The sequence below is a fragment of the Bombina bombina genome, chromosome 4, assembly GCF_027579735.1.
Source record: "Bombina bombina isolate aBomBom1 chromosome 4, aBomBom1.pri, whole genome shotgun sequence".
Classification (NCBI taxonomy): domain Eukaryota; kingdom Metazoa; phylum Chordata; class Amphibia; order Anura; family Bombinatoridae; genus Bombina; species Bombina bombina.
In genome coordinates, this window is record NC_069502.1 from 155692862 (window position 1) to 155715025 (window position 22164).

General features: G+C 40.0%; 1 protein-coding gene across 3 annotated transcripts in view; it reads left to right on the forward strand.

Annotated features, from left to right (window-relative positions):
* The window catches only part of NBAS (NBAS subunit of NRZ tethering complex), a 1903611-nt gene that overhangs the window by 979046 nt on the left and 902401 nt on the right, over positions 1-22164 (forward strand). For all 3 annotated transcript variants that reach the window (XM_053709663.1, XM_053709664.1, XM_053709665.1), the window contains exon 32: positions 7455-7568. In XM_053709663.1, coding sequence (XP_053565638.1) covers positions 7455-7568 — 114 coding nt within the window. The remainder of the gene's footprint in view (positions 1-7454; positions 7569-22164) is intronic.

The following is a 22164-nucleotide window of genomic DNA, read 5'->3' on the forward strand; positions in this document are numbered from 1 at the left end:
TGGCTTCCCTGGCCACCAAGGGCTAAATAATGCAGTTGTATTTGTTTTAATTTCTGTCTACTGTTTTAAGGGCCACATAAACTCGTCAAAGGTCTTAAAAAATTTAAGAAGGAAATGCTTCTGAACCTTAATAGAAGGATGTTTAACTTTTGAAAGAATTTCCAAAATGTTTCTTGCACCATATCTGGGATTACATTTATTTTAATTAATAGCAATAGAAAACTTTTTATCTGGGACAGATCACAAAATGTCATTGTATGCAAAGATGCCATTCATCGCTATGCAATGTGATGTGTAAGTGGTTATGGTTTCAGCAATTAAGCACTGCATTGCAAAATTGTAATAGCACAATTTACAAGGCTGTACAAATTGAAAAAAACAGTTCAGGAATAAACCCCTTGAAATGCATGTTTTTTTTTGCTGTGGTTATTTAGGGACAGATATATTTTACATTCCATCCTCTCTGGAGGGAGTAGAACACATTAGTGCAGTGAAGTAGCCGTGTGCAGGCAAACTCTTAGGTTTCTAAAGACAAATGCGTATATCACATAACAAAAATGCTGAGCGTCAAATTAATAGAGCCAATCTTCAATTTGTTATTTCAGTCATTTCTTTATTAGCACAAGCTCAGATACAAATTACAGTAGCGTATTAATAAACGTTCCCCGGCAACAAGAACAATTTAACCTGTATAGGACAGAATACATTCTGCTTAATATTTCACAGCAGCTTCCTGATAAATATGAATTACTATTAAATCAACAGTGAGCATTTTTATGTCTTTACCCAACCGTCTTGTGCAAGACATTTAGAAAAGAGATTGGTTATTTTACTTATGGATGCTGCAATGCACTGTGGAAATAGCGATATAAATATATTTTATTACTAAAACTGCACTCTTAATCTCCTCTCAAGAAGTATCGGTACGGCTGTAACAGTGACTGGAGTTTATTGAGAACTAATAACTGTTTGCAAGTCTTTACTCTCACACTTCTCCGCCTTGGGAAATGTCCTCATTGGGATCTGTTTTCCTCCAGTTTTGCATGCTGATTACTTATTATAGTTCTGCAATGTCTGTCATTTAATTTTGCTTTCATTATCTCCTTTCCGTGTGCTCAGCTCTATTTTAAGCTGTATCCCTCTGTCTATTATTGTGCGCTTGGAACATCTGCTCTTATGCTGAGCATTTCCCAATTGTGATAAATGTCTGCAGCAGCTTAACAGAATTGCTGCTCGCCAGTCGTGCCTCCATGATGGTTTTGAGATCTTGTGAGAGAATATCAAGCAGCTATCTGAGTGGCAAGTCTTTTAGAAGGTTGACAGCTCCATGGCAGAATGTATTGATTGAAATGTTTGCTTATCACATCAACTGCTGGAAGTGCTTGTATGCATACGTCTAAAGACCCATATGCAATCCAAATAGCAACAGCTGTCAGTAGTGTCTGATTTTTTCTTAGATGATATTCATAGACTAAAGCAGCAAAACGCTCATAATAAAAATGGCAAATTTAGCCATATGTATATATTAAATTATTTTACACACAACTGCATTCAAGTTCTACAGATTATGCATGCCGGGAGGACGCTGTATTTATTTTATTGATTTTTTCAATTCTGTATGCTAGATAATTTAAAAAAATTTTTTTTAAGACAAAATGGTTATTTGGGGTGTTTCTAAATATTTACTTTAAAGCACGAAAGAGAGCAACAATCATGTAGCGCTATTGTCTAATCAGAAGAGGCAAGTTGGCCTTCCTGCTTTGTTTGAGGTCAGCAAGAAAAAATATTGGGCATCCTTTAGTAGTGCTATACTGATACAAGATTATTAATATGATTGATTGCATATTTTATTTAATTAAATAAGTAGCAGTATTTGTATCCATACAGTAAGTAAGTTCCAGTCAAGAGGGGTGTGGTATAGCATTGTTTCTCAACCGCAGTCCTCAAGTAACCCCAACAGGCCAGGTTATAATTATAGCTGAACTAGTTTACAGGTAAAATAATCAGCTGATGGGTGAGAGCAAGTTGGTATCAGCTGATTACTTCACCTGCGCACTGGTTCAGCTATAATGAAAACCTGGCCTGTCGGGGATAGTTGAGGACGGCGGTTGAGAAACACTGCTGTATAGGATGTAAAGATGATAGTAAAGTGGTTTTGGGGTTGCACTGTTATAGAACTACCACAGTTCTAACATCTGTTGTACACAAAATATACAGTATATATATATGTACGTGCTATCTATCTATCTATCTATCTATCGGGTTCTTGTAAAGCACGGCTATTCACTCGTAAGGGTCTTAAGGCGCTGAGGGTTGCAGTTCAGTCGAAGAGCCAGGTCTTGAGGTCCTTTCTGAACTTAGTTAGGGCGGTAGCTTGTCTGAGGTGCAGCGGGAGGGTGTTCCAAGTCTTGGCTGCCAGGTGAGAGAAGGATCTGCCTCCCGCTGTGGTTTTCCTGATGCGGGGGATGACAGCGAGGACTTGGTCGGCCGATCGAAGTTGTCTGGCAGGGGTGTGGAAGGTAACGCTGTTTCATCTTTTTGTGAAATTGATATTATAAATTTATTATAACCTGGCTCAGGCTAGTCCTGGTAAATTATTGATGCTTCTTTTGACACGTGTACATTTAGTTCTGAATAAACAAAAGAGAAAAACATTTTTTTTTTTTTTTATACTAGAATCAATTAGAATGCATCTTCAGTGTTTAAATCATTGATTCATTTTAGCACTTTTCCTGTATTCATAATGTAAAATATTTGAATTAGATAATCCAAAAATGATCTCTTGTGATTTAGACAGGGCATACAAGTTTAACAAAGTTTCCAATTGACTTCTATTACTAAATTGTCTTCATTCACATGGTATTCTTTGTTGAAGAGATACCTAGGTTGGTGTCTGGAGTACTACAAGGCAGAGAATAGTGCTGCCATCTAGTGCTCTTGCAAATGGATGACATTCTTGTACAACTGCTGCCATCTAGTGCTCTTGCAAATGGATGACATTCTTGTACAACTGCTGCCATCTAGTGCTCTTGCAAATGGATAACATTATTGTACAACTGCTGCCATCTAGTGCTCTTGCAAATGGATGACATTCTTGTACAACTGCTGCCATCTAGTGCTCTTGCAAATGGATAACATTCTTGTATAACTGCTGCCATCTACTGCTCTTGCAAATGGATGACATTCTTGTACAACTGCTGCCATCTAGTGCTCTTGCCAATGGATAACATTCTTGTACAACTGCTGCCATCTAGTGCTCTTGCCAATGGATAACATTCTTGTACAACTGCTGCCATCTAGTGCTTTTGCAAATGGATAACATTCTTGTACAACTGCTGCCATCTAGTGCTCTTGCAAATGGATGACATTCTTGTACAACTGCTGCCATCTAGTGCTCTTGCAAATGGATGACATTCTTGTACAACTGCTGCCATCTACTGCTCTTGCAAATGGATGACATTCTTGTACAACTGCTGCCATCTACTGCTCTTGCAAATGGATGACATTCTTGTACAACTGCTGCCATCTAGTGCTCTTGCCAATGGATGACATTCTTGTACAACTGTTGCCATCTAGTGATCTTGCCAATGGATGACATTCTTGTACAACTGTTGCCATCTAGTGCTCTTGCCAATGGATGACATTCTTGTACAACTGTTGCCATCTAGTGCTCTTGCAAATGGATGGCATTCTTGTACAACTGCTGTCATCTAGTGCTCTTGCAAATGGATGGCATTCTTGTACAACTGCTGCCATCTAGTGCTCTTGCCAATGGATGACATTCTTGTACAACTGCTGTCATCTAGTGCTCTTGCAAATGGATGACATTCTTGCAAAACTACTAACATTTAGTGCTCCAGCCTTACATCCCTGCTTTTCAACAAAATATACCAAGAAGAAAATTTGATAGATTAGAAAGTTAATAAAAATGCATGCACTATCTTAATCATGAAATCCTTTTTTTGTGGTTTCATGTGTAATATTCACTTTATTGTATTTTTTTTAAAACCAACAAACAAAGTTTTCCAGCATTCTGCATTATAAATATTATTATAATGTAACATTATATAAAGATGGTTTTGTTGCTTACTACTTTTTAAGCTTGCCAGAAGAATAGTGTCTCTGGGTCTCAGAACCCTGCTGCTGTGACAGAGGATGTGTCCTTTAATTTCTGGCTTGAGCATTGTCATGGTTTATTTGGGGGAAGTTTTAATTGCGCTACAGGTAGAATATTGTACTGCTACAGTAGAGCAGCCAATTAAGAGGATTCATAAATTATTTAAAGCCACACTAAACCCCACATTTTTCTTTCATGATTCAGGTATATAATACAATTTTAAACAACATTCCAATTTACTTTTATTATCTAATTTGCTTCATTCTTTAGTTATCCTTTTTTGAAGAAATAGCAATGCACATGGGTGAGCCAATCACACAAGGCATCTATGTGCAGCCACCAATCAGTAGCTACTGAGCCTATCTAGATATACTTTTAAGCAAAAGTATATCAAGAGAATGAAGCAAATTACACAATAGAAGTAAATTAGAAAGTTGTTTAAAATTACATGCTCTATCTAACCTGATTTAGTTCCTAAATGTATTTCTAAGGAATTGCAGAAACCATGTTTTCCTTTTATTTGTTACATCCGCTAAGTTTAAATCCATATTTCCTCTACCTTCTGTTAATAAAGATAAGTTTAGATAGAAAACTTTGACCTACTGTAGTTTTGCCTGTGTAGACACTGCTACTACTGTATGATGTGAATACCTTTTAGAATTTGTATCTGGGGAAACCACTTTGGATGAGATTAAGGATTGCATTAAACTCCTAAGAACTGCAAATACCTTTATTTGTGATGCAGCAGTGGAAATGATTCACAATAAAGCTAAGTATGAATGCTTGTTTTTATTCATCCATCATTAAATCAGTTTTATTATTCTCCTGGTCTAGCTCCGTTTCATTATAATAAACTGAGAAACTACACCAAATCGTGAGATCGGCACAAAAGGATCAATAAGAGAGTTGATTTGTTTTTTTTATCAGATTCATCTCACCCTGGCTATTGTTTTTTTTAATTGTCAATCTTTTTATCGTAGGCAAAGGCTACAGCTCCCAGAGTGTTTACAAAAGTGCGGAGAGCTCTGTAGTTTGAGCTCAAGAAGTCTCTGTAGTTCCTTCTGGTTCAGGCTTCCTGTTTTAATCTGGCTGTGTCTAATGGCCCGATTAGCTAAACTTCACCAGATCAGACGTGGTTTGTCACGCCGTCCCTCATAGGGACTGGATGTATCTTTAAAAAGGTGGAGTACCTGTGAGCGACGAGAAAGTAATAGAGCTCACTAAAGCATGCATGGCAGGCAGCATGGTTACCCATAAATATTTTGGAACTTCGGTAAATCTTCAGGGCTTTCCAGAGTTGGCCAGACTTCATACACAAATCTTTTCTGATATTTCATTCAGACAAGGTCACATCAGTAACCTATGTCAATCATCCTGGAGAAACATGTAGTTCTTTAACAATGATGGAAGTGCCCCACATTACCAGCTGGGCAGAGCACCATTTTTGCATAATTTCTGCATCTACATTCTGGGTGTGAACATTTGGAAGGCAGACTTTCTCAGCCGCTATTCTTTTCACCCAGGGGAATGGTTTCTAAATCAAGATGTTTTTGACCGATTGTGAGACTTTGGGGTCTTCCATTGATGGATCTCTGCCAAGATGCCCACTTGCTTAAATAAAAAACTACCTCTGTATTGTGCCAGGCCATGGGACTTTGGGTTAGTCTGATAGATGTCCTAGTGGTTTTCTGATTGTTTACATCTTTCCTCCATTTGTGTTACTATCTAGAGTGATAGTCAGTAAAAAGCTGGAACATGCCTCAGCCATTCTGATTTCTCCAGCCTGGCCTCAAAGGATTTGGTTGTGCTGTTCAGATGTCCTTTTGCTTTCGTCTTAGAAGGGTTATTTTCTGTCAAGGTCCTTTCTTAAATGCTTAGTTGTTCTAATGTCTCTTTAGCATAAGGCTGTGCTTTGCAGTAGCTATTCTTTTCTTCTTATGTTAGTATCTACAGAAAATTGTGGTTCCTTCTTCTTTTTTCCAGCTCCTAAGAACTCTAAGGAGCGTCATCTTAACAATCTTAATGTTGTGAAGGCTCTCAAATATTATATGGAAGCCATAAAAGATTTCAGACTTTCCTTTTGTTCATTTTTTCTGGGCCTCTCAAGGGTCAGAAAGCTGCCATTGTTACTTTAACTGTTTGGCTTAAAGCCTTAATTTATGTGTGGTTGGGAGGTAAACTCCCCCTGAGCGCATTACTGCTCATTCTATTGTCAGTTGGCAGTTCTTGGGCGTTTTTGTAATGAGGCTTCTATTGATCAGATTAGCAAGGCTTCTACTTGGTCGTCTTTGCACATTTTTTTCAAAGTTGTTTCACTTTGATGTTTATGAATCTTTTGAGGCTTCCTTTAGCACAAAAATTATGCAGGCTGAAGTGCCTGATCAGTTATGTACCTGACTTTACTGCTTTGCCCCCCATTTCATGGTGATCTTGTAGACTTCACTGCTTGGGTATAGATTCTCATAAGTGAAACTCACAATCTTACCTGATAAATTAATTTCTTTCATGATGGTGAGAGTTTAATGAGCCTCACCATTTCTTTTTGTTCAGTTAGTGATGGTACTTGTTTTTCACTTGTTTTGCCCTGCTTTTCTGTTTCCTACATCTATTTGACTATATGTATGAAATAGGATTCATGGGAAGTGGAAGGGATTTAAAGCTCTAGTTGGTTGGATTATCTTTTGTGTCTTAGTGGTCAGGAGAGGAATTCACACAAATGATGAGTTGTGGACTTTCACCAGCGTGAAATAAATTAATCTATCAGGTAAGCATAAATTTTGTTTTCATCATGTTCTATTTATTTACATTACTACGTACAAGTTTACCCTGTTTCCTGACTGAGAGGTTGTTGATATTATTGACAATTGCTAGGACAAAAAATAAAAGCCCATATATTTCTGTGATAACCCACTTTTCCCACCAACCTAAAGAGGTTTAAGATTGATAATGGTACAGATAGAATACGCAATTAATGGGTTATATGGGGCTACTCTCCTTCATGCGGGGGGTTTCTGGAGCCATTTCAGAATTAGCTTTAAAGATTGTCATTCTAATCTAGTATAGAGCTGGTGTTTCTCTTTGAATATTAAATACATAAATAAACAGTTTGGAGTGGAAATCAGTCCTTTCTTATGACTTGTGCAGGTGATTTACACTGCTGAAGAATTGATTGCTAGGAAGATTTCAATCAGGTCGCTATTCCTGTCAATTTGTTTTCTTTGTCAACTTTTGTATTTCTATTGAACGTTTATTTTTTTAACATGTTTACAGTACATTTACTTGCATTATACAGGCTAAATATTTATTATTATTAACTATTTATTTTTTAAATCTCTAGTGCGTTTGTGCAACAATCGCCTGGATCTCATCAAGGAATGCATTTCTCAGTGCCCGACAAGCTACAAGCAGTCAGCGAAACTCCTGTCACTTGCAAGTTTGCTGAGAGTAGCAGGTAAGAACCTTTACTCATTGAACTGTAATATTTATTGTTTGTTTATACCAGAAAGCCCACAAGCTTGTTATTTGCATACCTGCTTGTTAAGAATCTATACATTTTAAGGGCATTAGTAATCAACATCTGGAACAAGTAATTCTCTTTAATCTTGTGGTACATTGTTCTGTTTGTGGAGTGTGTTTGTACTGAAAGAGCTAGTAAATATTGTTTGAATAAGATCAAATCTACAAAACAAAAACAATATTATAAAATAGGATCTAGGGGGGGAACTACTTTTTTCAATATTTGGGGAATGGGGACTCCTATTACATATAAGAGAGATAAGGTTTTTATGCTAGAATATGTCTCACTGTGTTTCGAGACAGAGTTCCTAGGGAGGTTTTGTGGGATCTGGTAATATGTGAGGGCAAGGATCTAAGTGCATCTCTTCTAGTGGGGGATGCCATCTGAGTTGGTGTTGTGAAATAGCTTAGATAGATCCTAAAATTCTACTGTTAGGTGAGAGAGAAAAGTGTAGTAGATAGTGAGTTTAAGATATTATCAACAGCCTTAACTCAACCTGTTGCACATTTATACTCTGGAGCATACACATTAATAAAACAAAACAGTGCTCTATAGAATAAACCTAGGAGGGAAGACAAGTTAGAACAATAGGTCAGGTAAACAAATTTGAACATTAACACAGTAATAATTAAACAATCTAAAACATTGGTAAACAGATCTTATGTGCCCTAATGTGTCAGACAATTCGAGCAATTTCAAAAGGATACGGTCCCCGTAAAGGAGGGGGTCAGAGAGTCCCTTAGTTCAATAGAGTTATTCCCCAGTCTGAGGGTCCAACATGGTGTTGGCACCCCTGCCTGACTGGAAGCAGAGGACAAGATTCGTATAGCAGTGAGTATATGTCCACCTTAATGAGGGTCATCTCTTGAAGTGGTAGGCCCCAGAGCTAGTGAGGGCCTCAAGGGGGGGTGGGTGGTGTCAGCTGTTGTTGGCTCGGAGTATGGTATGGAAAGTTCCTTGCAAAAAGCTTGAATGTCGTCTCCAGGTCTATAGGTTAGTGTTCTGTTGTTGTCCGAGACTATCAAGGATACTGGAAACCCCCATCTGTACTGTATTTTGCGATCTCTCAGGGATGCCGTGATAGGAGCAAGTTCTCTCCGTTTCTGGAGCGTTGCTTGAGATAGATCTGAGAACAAAGAGATCTCCTCCCCAGCATGAAAAATAGGGTGTTTTGATCTAGCACACCGGAGGAGCTCTTCCTTGTCTTTTATACCTTGAAAATTTAACTATAATGTCCCTGGGTGGTGCTTTGGGGGGAGGTTTGGGTCTTGCCGCCCTATGTGCCCTTTCAGTTGCCATATTCTCTGCTGTTGGATTATCTCTTATAATTTTGAAGAGAGCTTGCAGATATCCTTCTATGGCAGGGGGAAAGACAGTTTCTGAGACACCCCGGATACGCAGATTGTTGCGTCGGCACCTATTTTCAAGGTCTTCCAATTTGTCGGCCATAGCATTAATCTTGCGGTCCTGGTCTGAGATACGGGATGAAATCTGTTGACATGTATTATCTCTTGCTTCTCTTCCAGATCTGTAACTATCTGGTCAAGCGCCCCCATGTCTTTGCGTAGATCGCCAAAAAGGTTTCTCATTTCCTGGAGGATTTCTTTGACATCTTCCTTAGATGAAAGATGAAGTATGTCTGATTTAGTGACAAACATGTTGGAGGGGGCTTCTGCAGACATGGGGTTGCTCATTGTTGGTGTTGCAGAGGTTAGATCACTCTCTGAGCAAATGGGTGCTGAGGCCCCTGAGGGCTTGAGATAGTGGTTGAGAGTCTTAGTGGGGTTCTGTTTTCTGATTTGACCTGCCTTTTGCAAGGCATTACATTAAAGACCAAAGATATAGTTTCAGGTGTTTAAAGTAGAATGGGCAGCAGCAATAACTGGTTATAGGGGGGCTGTATGGCCAGTGATCTTGCCTGTTGTAGAGAGCAGAGTTTATACCACAGAGAGGTATTCAGAGGATAGAAATCCAAGGTGAGGAAAAAGGGGAGCACAGTCCGTTTTTAAACCTGTCAGCAAAAGATTGCAAGGGGTGTTAGACCGGTATCACAACTTTATTACTTTATACTCTGTCGATATGTGAGACTGACAGCTCAACCCTCCCGCATAAGACTTGTTTTGTCACCTGTGTGATGAGCCTGGAGGGGGGTATTTATTAGGAGTGTGCGGTAGTTGAGTACGTTGCAGCTGGTACTCACTCACTGTGAGGAAGGATCTGAGGGCTACCGCTGCAGGCGAGTTATATGCAAACAGTCTCAGGCCTCCGTTGTATGTCACGTGGTGACAAAATGCCGGACAGCGGGTTAGCAGTGCAAGCGGTTGCGGGTAAGTCCGGAGCTCCTGTAAGAGTGTGGGTCTGTCAGCTCGGCCCTCCTGTATGAGTCTTATTTGTCCCCTGTGTGTTAAGTCTGGAGGAGGGTGGTTGTTATGAGTATTAACTGAGTATGTAGAAGCCGATACTCACTATGAGGGAGAATCTGAGGACTACCGCTGCAGGCGTGTTAGAAGCAGACAGTCTCAGGCCTCAGTTGTAGGCCGCGTGGTAGCATCACGCCAGACAGTATATCAGCAGTGAGAGCGGTAGCAGGCAAGTCCGGAGTGTGCTCCTGCCTGTGAAATCACGCTGAAGGGTGCCTGTGGATCACTAGGTCCGGTGATTGAAGGGGAGGTAGTTAAAGGAGAGGTAAGTGCTGAGATCAGGGGGGAGTCCGCCGCTGCGTGGTAGCCTGCGGTGTCTTTGAAAGAACTAGGGGAAATAGTACTTTAGTTTAAAGCCGTGAGTGATCCATATGTTGAGGAGGGTCTCTAGAGATGTTTCCTGTAGGGGTTATAGAGGTTTTAAGGGGATTTGCACATAGTTAGTGAGCTTGAAGCCGGAGTTGGAGATGAGAGCTCTTTCAAAAGGCAGCCATCATCCTGCGTGGCTAGCTCCGCCCCCATAAAATAGGATCTAGAAGGCACAACAATAGTAAAACTGACCAAAAGCTGGAGACAGCATCTATATTACCTCAAAAATACAACTAAGGTAAACTCCACATAACAGTTTTAATCTAACACAATTATGTTGCTTATTGCTGGATTTCGCTGTTTTCACCGGTATTTTTCTGTAATATAAAATCTAAAAATTAAGAAAAACAAACAAAAAAAAAACAATCAAACAGTAAACTACAACACCCATAAATAGTTATCTAATACAAGTAACCATTTTATTTTGCACAAATTATCTAATATTAATATAGTTTATATATTTATTTATATCACATTTACATAATAAAATACTATTTAAGTACTACTGGGTGTTCTTTCATGCAAGTGGCAAGAGTCCATGAGCTAGTGACGTATGGGATATACATTCCTACCAGGAGGGGGCAAAGTTTCCCAAACCTCAAAATGCCTATAAATACACCTCCCACCTCACTCATACCTTAGTTTTACAAACTTTGCCTTCGTTGGAGGATGGTGAAGCAAGTTGTGCTTGATTTCTTCTGTGAAAGGCACTTCTAAGCATTTTGAAGCCCAATTCCTCTCAAAGTACAGTGTTTGTCTGAGGCATGTGAAGGTAGTATTGCCTGATGATGTCATGTTTTCACCTATGGGAAATCTATTCTAAGGCTCTCTGTAAATTCAGTCGTGGGGATTCATCTGCCACCTCCCTTTACAGATCGACATTATACTCCTCTACCATTACCTCTGCTGATATGTTTCAGTACTGGTTTGGCTGTCTGCTATATATGGATGGGTGTCTTCAGGTAAGTATATATTATTTTTTAAGACACTCTCAGCTATGTTTGGCACTTTATATTTAAGTTTTAATATATATTGCATATATTTGCCATGAGTCAGGTCTATGTGTATTTCCCTTTGCAGTCTAACAGTTTCAGCATGGAAATTATGTTTTTGAGAGAAATTTAGTAATTTTTTCTTACCTGGGGTTCCAGCTAGTTGTAACTTCGGACTTGATTTTTCAAATTTTCACGGGCAAAATAAGCTTGCGATGATGCAAAATGCTTCTATTTATTGCATTATTTTTTGAGCAAATATTTTTTGCGCAGAGGTTGTGTTTGTTATGACGTGAGTCACATCATTTTTTGCGTCTTTGCTGATGCAATTTTTTTGGCGCAAAGTCGCGCCTGTTATGAAAAAATTTGTGTCATTTCTTGTTAACTTTGGCGCCAAAAGTTTTTTCTCTGCATTTGCGTCATCTTTGTTTGCGTCATTGTTGGCGCCAAAAAAAAATGTATTAAGTCTCTCCCTCTTTTGCTCTCTGCTCTCATTTGCTACAGAGGGCTATGATGCTTTTGTTTTTCATTTAAGTATTTTTTCATAAGCATTTTATCCCATTCCTGAAACTGCTATTTTGAGGAAATTGGATATTTTGTTTAAATGTTATTTTTTTCTTTTTTTTGTTACATTTTGCAAGATGCCTCAAACTGATCCTGCCTCTGATGTAACTGTAGGAACCAAGTTGCCTGAAAACAAATCTACCAAAGTAAAGTGTGTATGTTGTAAATTAGCTGATCTTCTTTCTTCAGCTCAAATATGTGGCACTTGTTATCTACTGTTAAACCTTCACAGTCTAATGTACATGATATTCCTGTAGATATTAAATATTATATTTTTGCAGCCATAAAGAAGGCTATGACTGCTATTCCGCCTTCAAATAAATTTAAAAGGTCTCTTATAACTTCTTATAGATCTGATGAAGTTTGTATTGATTAACAGCATACTGAAGTATTTTCTGCTGATATCTCTGGCTCAGAAGATCCTACTTCAGACACTGAAATTGATAAATCTACCTTTCTCCAACATAGGTGTGTCCGGTCCACGGCGTCATCCTTACTTGTGGGATATTCTCTTCCCCAACAGGAAATGGCAAAGAGCCCAGCAAAGCTGGTCTCATGATCCCTCCTAGGCTCCGCCTTCCCCAGTCATTCTCTTTGCCGTTGCACAGGCAACATCTCCACGGAGATGGCTCAGAGTTTTTTGGTGTTTAAATGTAGTTTTTATTCTTCAATCAAGAGTTTGTTATTTTAAAATAGTGCTGGTATGTACTATTTACTCTGAAACAGAAAAGAGATGAAGATTTCTGTTTGTAAGAGGAAAATGATTTTAGCAACCGTTACTAAAATCGATGGCTGTTTCCACACAGGACTGTTGAGAGGAATTAACTTCAGTTGGGGGAAACAGTGAGCAGACTTTGGCTGCTTGAGGTATGACACATTTCTAACAAGACTTGGTAATGCTGGAAGCTGTCATTTTCCCTATGGGATCCGGTAAGCCATTTTCTTAATTTTCAATATAAGAATACAAGGGCTTCACAAGGGCTTTAAAGACTGGTAGACATTTTTCTGGGCCAAAACGATTACTATATAAGCATGTTTAATGGTTTATAACTTAGGAGAATTATTTTAATCTTGGCAAATTGTTAAAAAAACGGACAGGCACTGTATTGGACACCTTTTTCACTGGGGGCCTTTTCTAGTCATAGGCAGAGCCTCATTTTCGCGCCACTAATGCGCAGTTGTTTTTGAGAAACAAGGCATGCAGATGCATGTGTGAGGAGCTCAGATCCACTGAAAAAGCTTATTGAAGGCGTCATTTGGTATCGTATTCCCCTCTGGGCTTGGTTGGGTCTCAGCAAAGCAGATACCAGGGACTGTATAGGGGTTAAATGTAAAAACGGCTCCGGTTCCGTTATTTTAAGAGTTAAAGCTTTCAAATTTGGTGTGCAATACTTTTAAGGCTTTATGACACTGTGGTGAAATTTTGGTGAATTTTGAACATTTCCTTCATACTTTTGCGTATATTCAGTAAAAAAGTGTGTTCAGTTTAAAATTTAAAGAGACAGTAACGGTTTTATTTTAAAACGTTTTTTGTGCTTTGTTACCAAGTTTATGCCTATTAACATGTCTGAACTATCAGATAGACGATGTTCTGTATGTTCGGAAGCCAAGGTTCCTATCCATTTAAATATATGTGATAAATGTGACAAACAAAGTAGGGACAATGATACCACTGATAATAATGTTGCCCAAAACGATTCCTTAAGTGAGGGGAGTAAGCATGGTACTGCATCATCCCCTTCTATGTCTACACCAGTCTTGCCCACTCAGGAGGCCCCTAGTACATCTAGTGCGCCAATCCTCCTTACTATGCAACAATTAACGGCTGTAATGGATAATTCTATTAAAAACATTTTAGCCAAAATGCCCACTTATCAGCGAAAGCGCGACTGCTCTGTTTTAGATACTGAAGAGCATGAGGACGCTGATGATAATGGTTCTGACATGCCCTTACACCAGTCTGAAGGGGCTAGGGAGGTTTTGTCTGAGGGAGAAATTTCAGATTCAGGAAAAATTTCTCAACAAGCTGAACCTGATGTTATTACATTTAAATTTAAATTGGAACATCTCCGCGCTCTGCTTAAGGAGGTGTTATCTACTCTGGATGATTGTGACAATTTGGTCATTCCAGAGAAATTATGTAAAATGGACAGGTTCCTAGAGGTCCCGGTGCCCCCCGAAGCTTTTCCTATACCCAAGCGGGTGGCGGACATTGTAAATAAAGAATGGGAAAGGCCCGGCATACCTTTTGTCCCTCCCCCTATATTTAAGAAATTATTTCCTATGGTCGACCCCAGGAAGGACTTATGGCAGACAGTCCCCAAGGTCGAGGGGGCGGTTTCTACTCTAAACAAACGCACCACTATCCCTATAGAAGATAGTTGTGCTTTTAAAGATCCTATGGACAAAAAATTAGAGGGTTTGCTTAAAAAGATGTTTGTTCAGCAAGGTTACCTTCTACAACCAATTTCATGCATTGTTCCTGTCACTACAGCAGCGTGTTTCTGGTTCGAGGAACTAGAAAAGTCGCTCAATCAAGCATCCTCTTATGAGGAGGTTATGGGCAGAGTTCAAGCACTTAAGTTGGCTAACTCTTTTACCTTAGACGCCACTTTGCAATTAGCTAGATTAGCGGCGAAAAATTCAGGGTTTGCTATTGTGGCGCGCAGAGCGCTTTGGCTAAAGTCTTGGTCAGCGGATGCGTCCTCCAAGAACAAATTGCTTAACATACCTTTCAAGGGGAAAACGCTGTTTGGCCCTGACTTGAAAGAGATTATTTCAGATATCACTGGGGGTAAGGGCCACGCCCTTCCTCAGGATAGGTCTTTTAAGGCTAAAAATAAACCAAATTTTCGTCCCTTTCGCAGAAACGGACCAGCCTCAAGTTCTACATCCTCTAAGCAAGAGGGTAATACTTCTCAAACCAAGCCAGCCTGGAGGCCAATGCAAGGCTGGAACAAAGGTAAGCAGGCCAAGAAACCTGCCACTGCTACCAAGACAGCATGAGATGTTGGCCCCCGATCCGGGACCGGATCTGGTGGGGGGCAGACTTTCTCTCTTCGCTCAGGCTTGGGCAAGAGATGTTCTGGATCCTTGGGCGCTAGAAATAGTCTCCCAAGGTTATCTTCTGGAATTCAAGGAGCTACCCCCAAGGGGAAGGTTCCACAGGTCTCAATTGTCTTCAGACCACATAAAAAGACAGGCATTCTTACATTGTGTAGAAGACCTGTTAAAAATGGGAGTGATTCATCCTGTTCCATTAGGAGAACAAGGGATGGGATTCTACTCCAATCTGTTCATAGTTCCCAAAAAAGAGGGAACATTCAGACCAATCTTAGATCTCAAGATCCTAAACAAATTTCTCAAGGTTCCATCGTTCAAAATGGAAACCATTCGGACAATTCTTCCTACCATCCAGGAAGGTCAATTCATGACCACGGTGGATTTAAAGGATGCGTATCTACATATTCCTATCCACAAGGAACATCATCGGTTCCTAAGGTTCGCCTTTCTGGACAAGCATTACCAGTTTGTGGCACTTCCATTCGGATTAGCCACTGCTCCAAGAATTTTCACAAAGGTACTAGGGTCCCTTCTAGCGGTGCTAAGACCAAGGGGCATTGCAGTAGTACCTTACTTGGACGACATACTGATTCAAGCGTCGTCTCTACCACAAGCAAAGGCTCATACGGACATTGTCCTGGCCTTTCTCAGATCTCACGGGTGGAAAGTGAACGTAGAAAAAAGTTCTCTACGTCAACAAGAGTTCCCTTCTTGGGAACAATAATAGACTCCTTAGAAATGAGGATTTTTCTGACAGAGGCCAGAAAATCAAAACTTCTAAGCTCTTGTCAAGTACTTCATTCTGTTCTTCTTCCTTCCATAGCGCAGTGCATGGAAGTAATAGGTTTGATGGTCGCGGCAATGGACATAGTTCCTTTTGCGCGAATTCATCTAAGACCATTACAACTGTGCATGCTCAGTCAGTGGAATGGGGATTATACAGACTTGTCTCCGACGATACAAGTAGATCAGAGGACCAGAGATTCACTCCGTTGGTGGCTGACCCTGGACAACCTGTCACAAGGGATGAGCTTCCGCAGACCAGAGTGGGTCATTGTCACGACCGACGCCAGTCTGGTGGGCTGGGGCGCGGTCTGGGAACCCCTGAAAGCTCAGGGTCTTTGGTCTCGGGAAGAATCTCTTCTCCCGATAAATATTCTGGAACTGAGAGCGATATTCAATGCTCTCAAGGCTTGGCCTCAGCTAGCAAAGGCCAAATTCATACGGTTTCAATCAGACAACATGACGACTGTTGCGTATATCAACCATCAGGGGGGAACAAGGAGTTCCCTGGCGATGGAAGAAGTGACCAAAATAATTCAATGGGCGGAGGATCACTCCTGCCACTTGTCTGCAATCCACATCCCAGGAGTGGAAAATTGGGAAGCGGATTTTCTGAGTCGTCAGACATTTCATCCGGGGGAGTGGGAACTCCATCCGGAAATCTTTGCCCAAATAATTCAATTGTGGGGCATTCCAGACATGGATCTGATGGCGTCTCGTCAGAACTTCAAGGTTCCTTGCTACGGGTCCAGATCCAGGGATCCCAAGGCGACTCTAGTGGATGCACTAGTAGCACCTTGGAGCTTCAACCTAGCTTATGTGTTCCCACCGTTTCCTCTCATTCCCAGGCTGGTAGCCAGGATCAAACAGGAGAGGGTATCGGTGATCTTGATAGCTCCTGCGTGGCCACGCAGGACTTGGTATGCAGATCTGGTGAATATGTCATCGGCTCCACTATGGAAGCTACCTTTGAGACAGGACCTTCTTGTTCAAGGTCCGTTCGAACATCCGAATCTGGCCTCACTCCAACTGACTGCTTGGAGATTGAACGCTTGATTTTATCAAAGCGAGGGTTCTCAGATTCTGTCATTGATACTCTTGTTCAGGCTAGAAAGCCTGTAACTAGAAAAATCTACCATAAAATATGGAAAAAATATATCTGTTGGTGTGAATCTAAAGGATTCCCATGGAACAAGATAAAAATTCCTAAGATTCTATCCTTTCTTCAAGAAGGTTTGGAGAAAGGATTATCTGCAAGTTCTTTGAAGGGACAGATTTCTGCTTTATCTGTTTTACTTCACAAAAAGCTGGCGGCTGTGCCAGATGTTCAAGCTTTTGTTCAGGCTCTGGTTAGAATCAAGCCTGTTTACAAACCTTTGACTCCTCCTTGGAGTCTCAATTTAGTTCTTTCAGTTCTTCAGGGGGTTCCATTTGAACCCCTACATTCCGTTGATATCAAGTTATTATCTTGGAAAGTTTTGTTTTTGGTTGCAATTTCTTCTGCTAGAAGAGTTTCAGAGTTATCTGCTCTGCAGTGTTCTCCTCCTTATCTGGTGTTCCATGCAGATAAGGTGGTTTTGCGTACTAAACCTGGTTTTCTTCCGAAAGTTGTTTCTAACAAAAATATTAACCAGGAGATAGTCGTGCCTTCTTTGTGTCCGAATCCAGTTTCAAAGAAGGAACGTTTGTTGCACAATTTGGATGTAGTTCGTGCTCTAAAATTCTATTTAGAGGCTACAAAGGATTTCAGAAAAACATCTTCCTTGTTTGTTGTTTGTTCTGGTAAAAGGAGAGGTCAAAAAGCAACTTCTACCTCTCTCTCTTTTTGGCTTAAAAGCATCATCAGATTGGCTTATGAGACTGCCGGACGGCAGCCTCCTGAAAGAATCACAGCTCATTCCACTAGGGCCGTGGCTTCCACATGGGCCTTCAAGAACGAGGCTTCTGTTGATCAGATATGTAAGGCAGCGACTTGGTCTTCACTGCACACTTTTACCAAATTTTACAAATTTGATACTTTTGCTTCTTCTGAGGCTATTTTTGGGAGAAAGTTTTTGCAAGCCGTGGTGCCTTCCATCTAGGTGACCTGATTTGCTCCCTCCCATCATCCGTGTCCTAAAGCTTTGGTATTGGTTCCCACAAGTAAGGATGACGCCGTGGACCGGACACACCTATGTTGGAGAAAACAGAATTTATGTTTACCTGATAAATTACTTTCTCCAACGGTGTGTCCGGTCCACGGCTCGCCCTGGTTTTTTAATCAGGTCTGATGATTTATTTTCTCTAACTACAGTCACCACGGTATCATATGATTTCTCCTATGCAAATATTCCTCCTTTACGTCGGTCGAATGACTGGGGAAGGCGGAGCCTAGGAGGGATCATGTGACCAGCTTTGCTGGGCTCTTTGCCATTTCCTGTTGGGGAAGAGAATATCCCACAAGTAAGGATGACGCCGTGGACCGGACACACCGTTGGAGAAAGTAATTTATCAGGTAAACATAAATTCTGTTTTCTTTTTAAGATTGAATATATTCGTTCTTTGTTAAAGGAAGTATTGTTTACTTTAGGTATTGAGGAAACTAGTCCTTTTGATGACAAGAATAGCAAACATTTGCATTCTGTTTTTAAGACTTCTGAGGTTACTCCTGAAGTTTTACCTATTCCCGATGCTATCTCTAATATGATTGCTAAGGAATTGTCTAAGCCTGGTACTTCTTTTAATCCTCCTCCTTGGTTTAAAAAATTGTATCCTTTACCTGTGTCCAATTTAGAGCTTTGGGAGCTATTTCTACTCTTGTAAAGCGTACTACTATTCCTATGGAAGATAGTACTTCTTTTAAGGATCCCTTAGATAGGAAAATTGAATTTTATCTTAAAAGGCATATTTACATACAGGCTTTATTCTTAGACCTGCTGTTTCTATGGCTGATGTTGCAGCTGCTTCAACTTTTTGGTTGGACAGTCTAGCACAGCAGTTATCAGATCCTGAATTGTCTAATATTGTTCTTTTACTTCAACATGCTAATCATTTCATTTGTGATGCTGTATTTGATATTATTATGATAGATACCAAACCTATGTCGTTAGCTATTCTATCTAGAAGAGCTTTATGGCTAAATTCATGGAATGCTGATATGGTGTCTAAATCTAGATTACTATCGCTATCTTTTCAAGTTAATAATTTATTTGGTTCTCAATTGGATTCTATTATCTCCACTATCACTGGGGGTAAGGGAGTTCTTCTGCCCCAAGATAAGAAATCTAAGGCTAAATTCAAAGCTCCTAATCGTTTTTGTTCCTTTCATCAGTTTAAAGAACAAAAAAACACTCCTTCCCCTAAGGCCTCTGGTTCCAATTAGAGACCATCTACGAATTGGAAAAAAATTCAAGCCTTATAAGAAACCAAATACAGCCCCTAAGACTGCATGAAGGTGCACCCCTCAAACCAGTTCAACTGGTAGGGGCAGATTTAAATTATTTCAAGACATTTGGGCAGGTTCTGTCCAAAATCAGTGGATTCAGGATATTCTTTCTCAGTGGTATTGAATAGGTTTCAGAATAAGACCTCCTGTGGTAAGATTATTTCTTTCCCATGTTCCAACAAACCCTGTGAAAGGCTCAGGCTTTTCTGAAGTGTGTTTCAGATCTAGAGCTTTCAGGGGTGATTGTTCTAGTTCCTCAACAGGAACAGGGTTTGGGTTTTTATTCAAATCTGTTCATTGTCCCAAAGAAGGAAGGTTCATTCAGACCAATTCTGGATCTGAAAACTCTTAATCGTTTTGTAAGAGTCCCAACTTTTAGAATGGTGACTATAAGGACTATTCTGCCTTTTGTTCAGCAAGGTCATTTAATCTCCACAGTAGACTTACAGGATACTTATCTTCACATTATGATTCATCTAGACCACTATTGTTTTCTGAGATTCTCCTTTCTAGACAAGCTTTACCAATTTGTCGCTCTTCCGTTTGGCCTAGCGACAGCTCCGAGAATCTTTTCAGTTTCTCGGTTCCCTTCTATCTGTAATCAGAGCAGAGAGCAGGGTATTGCGGTGTTTCCTTACTTGGACGATATCTTGGTACTAGCTCAATCTTTTCATTTAGCAGAATCTCACACGAAAACAACTTTTCTTCAAAGACACGGTTGTAGGATCAATTTACAAGAGAGTTTCTCGATTCCTCGGGCAAAGGTCACCTTTTTAGGATTCCAGATAGATTGTGTCCATGACTCTTTCTCTGACAGACAAGAGACAAAGGAAGTTGGTTTCACCAACCTTCAGCCTCTATCATTCCCTTCAGTGGCTCTGTGCATGGAAGTGTTAGGTCTCATGACTGCAGCATCAGACACGATCCCCTTTGCTCGTTTTCATATGAGACCTCTACAGCTTTGCATGTTGCACCAATGGTGCAGGGAATATACTCCGATACCACAGTGTATATACTTAAACCATCACCTTATTGTTCAAGGGGGCCTTTTTTGTTCATCCTTCCTGGACTGTGATCACGACAGATGCAAGTCTTTCAGGTTTGGAAGCTGTCTGAGGGTCTCTGTCAGCACAAGGGGTTTGGGAACCTCAGGAGGTGAGATTACCAATCTATATTTTAGTACTCAGTGCTATTTTCAGAGCACTTCAGGCTTGGCCTCCATTGAATAGAGAACTTTATATTCAATGTCAAACAAACAATGTCACTACACTGGCATATGTCAATCATCAAGGGGGGACTCACAGTCCTTCAGCAATGAAAGAAGTATCTCTGATACTTTTTTGGGCGCAATCCAACTCTTGTCAAATTTCTGCAATTTGTTTCCCAGCAGTAGACAATTGGGAAGCGGATTATATCAGTCGTCAGATTTTACATCCAGGAGAGTGGTCTCTCCATCCAGATTTGCTTTTTTCAATTGGTACAGATGTGGGATCCTCCAGAAATAGATCTGATGGCCTCACGTCTGAACAAGAAGTTTCCAAGATACCTTTTCAGGTCCAAGGATCCTCAGGCGGAGATAGTGGATGCTCTATCAGTTTCTTGATTTTAGCAACCTGCTTACATTTTCCGCCTCTGGTTCTTCTTCCAAGAGTTATCTCCAATATCATAATGGAACAATCTTATGTGTTTCTAATAGCACCAGCTTGGCCTCTCAGGTTTTGGTATGCGGACCTTGTCAGGATGTCCAGTTGCCAGCCTTGGCCACTTCCTTTAAGGCCAGACCTTCTGTCTCAGGGGCCGTTTTTCCATCAGGATCTCAAATCTCTAAATTTGAAGGCATGGAAATTGAATGCTTAGTGCTGTCATAGAGGTTTCTCAGTTATTAGCACTATGATACAGACTCATAAGTCTGTTTCAAGGAAAATGTTTTATCATGTTTTGAAAACCTTTATTTCATAGTGTTCAACTCATGATTATTCTTGGCATTCTTTTAGAATTCCTAAGATTTTACAGTTTCTTCAGGATGGTTTGGATAAGGGTGTGTCTGCAAATACTTTGAAATGACAAATTTATGCTCTTTCTTATTTCATAGAATGATTGCTAAACTTCCTGATATTCACTGTTTTGTTCAGGCTTTGATTCATATTAAACCTGTTATTAAATCTATTTATCTTCCTTGGAGTCTCAATTTGGTTTTGAAGATTGTACAGGCTTTTCCTTTTGAGCTTATGCATTCTCTGGACATTAAATTACTTTCTTGCAAAGTGTTTTTTCTTTTGGTTATCTCTTCTGCTCGAATAGTTTCTGAATTGTCTGCTCTCTTGTGAGTCTCCTTATCTGATTTTCCATCAAGATAAAGCTGTTTTGCGGACTTCATTTAAATTTTTGCCTAAGTTTGTGAATTCTAACAACATCAATAGGGAAATTGTTGTTCCTTCTTTGTGTCCTAATCCTAAGAATACTCTTGACAGGTCTTTACATTCTTTGGATGTGGTAAGAGCTTTGAAATATTATGTTGAGGCTACTAAAGATTTCAGAAAGACTTCTAGTCTTTTTGTTATTTTTTCTGACTCCAGGAAATGTCAGAAAGCCTCTGCTATTTCTCTGGCTTCTTGGTTGAGACTTTTGATTCACAAAGTTTATTTGGAGGCTGGGCAATCTTCGCCTCAGAGAATTACAGCTCATTCTACTAGATCAGTTGCCACTTCTTGGGCTCTCAAGAATAAAGCTTCAGTTGATCAAATTTGTAAAGCAGCAACTTGGTCTTCTTTGCATACTTTTACTAAATGTTACCATTTTGATGTGTTTGCTTCTTCGGAGCCAGCCTTTGGTAGAAAGGTTCTTCAGGCAGTTGTTTGTTTGATTCTAATGCCTTTGATTTTAGTTTTTTTGACATTTTTAAGAAAACTTAATTA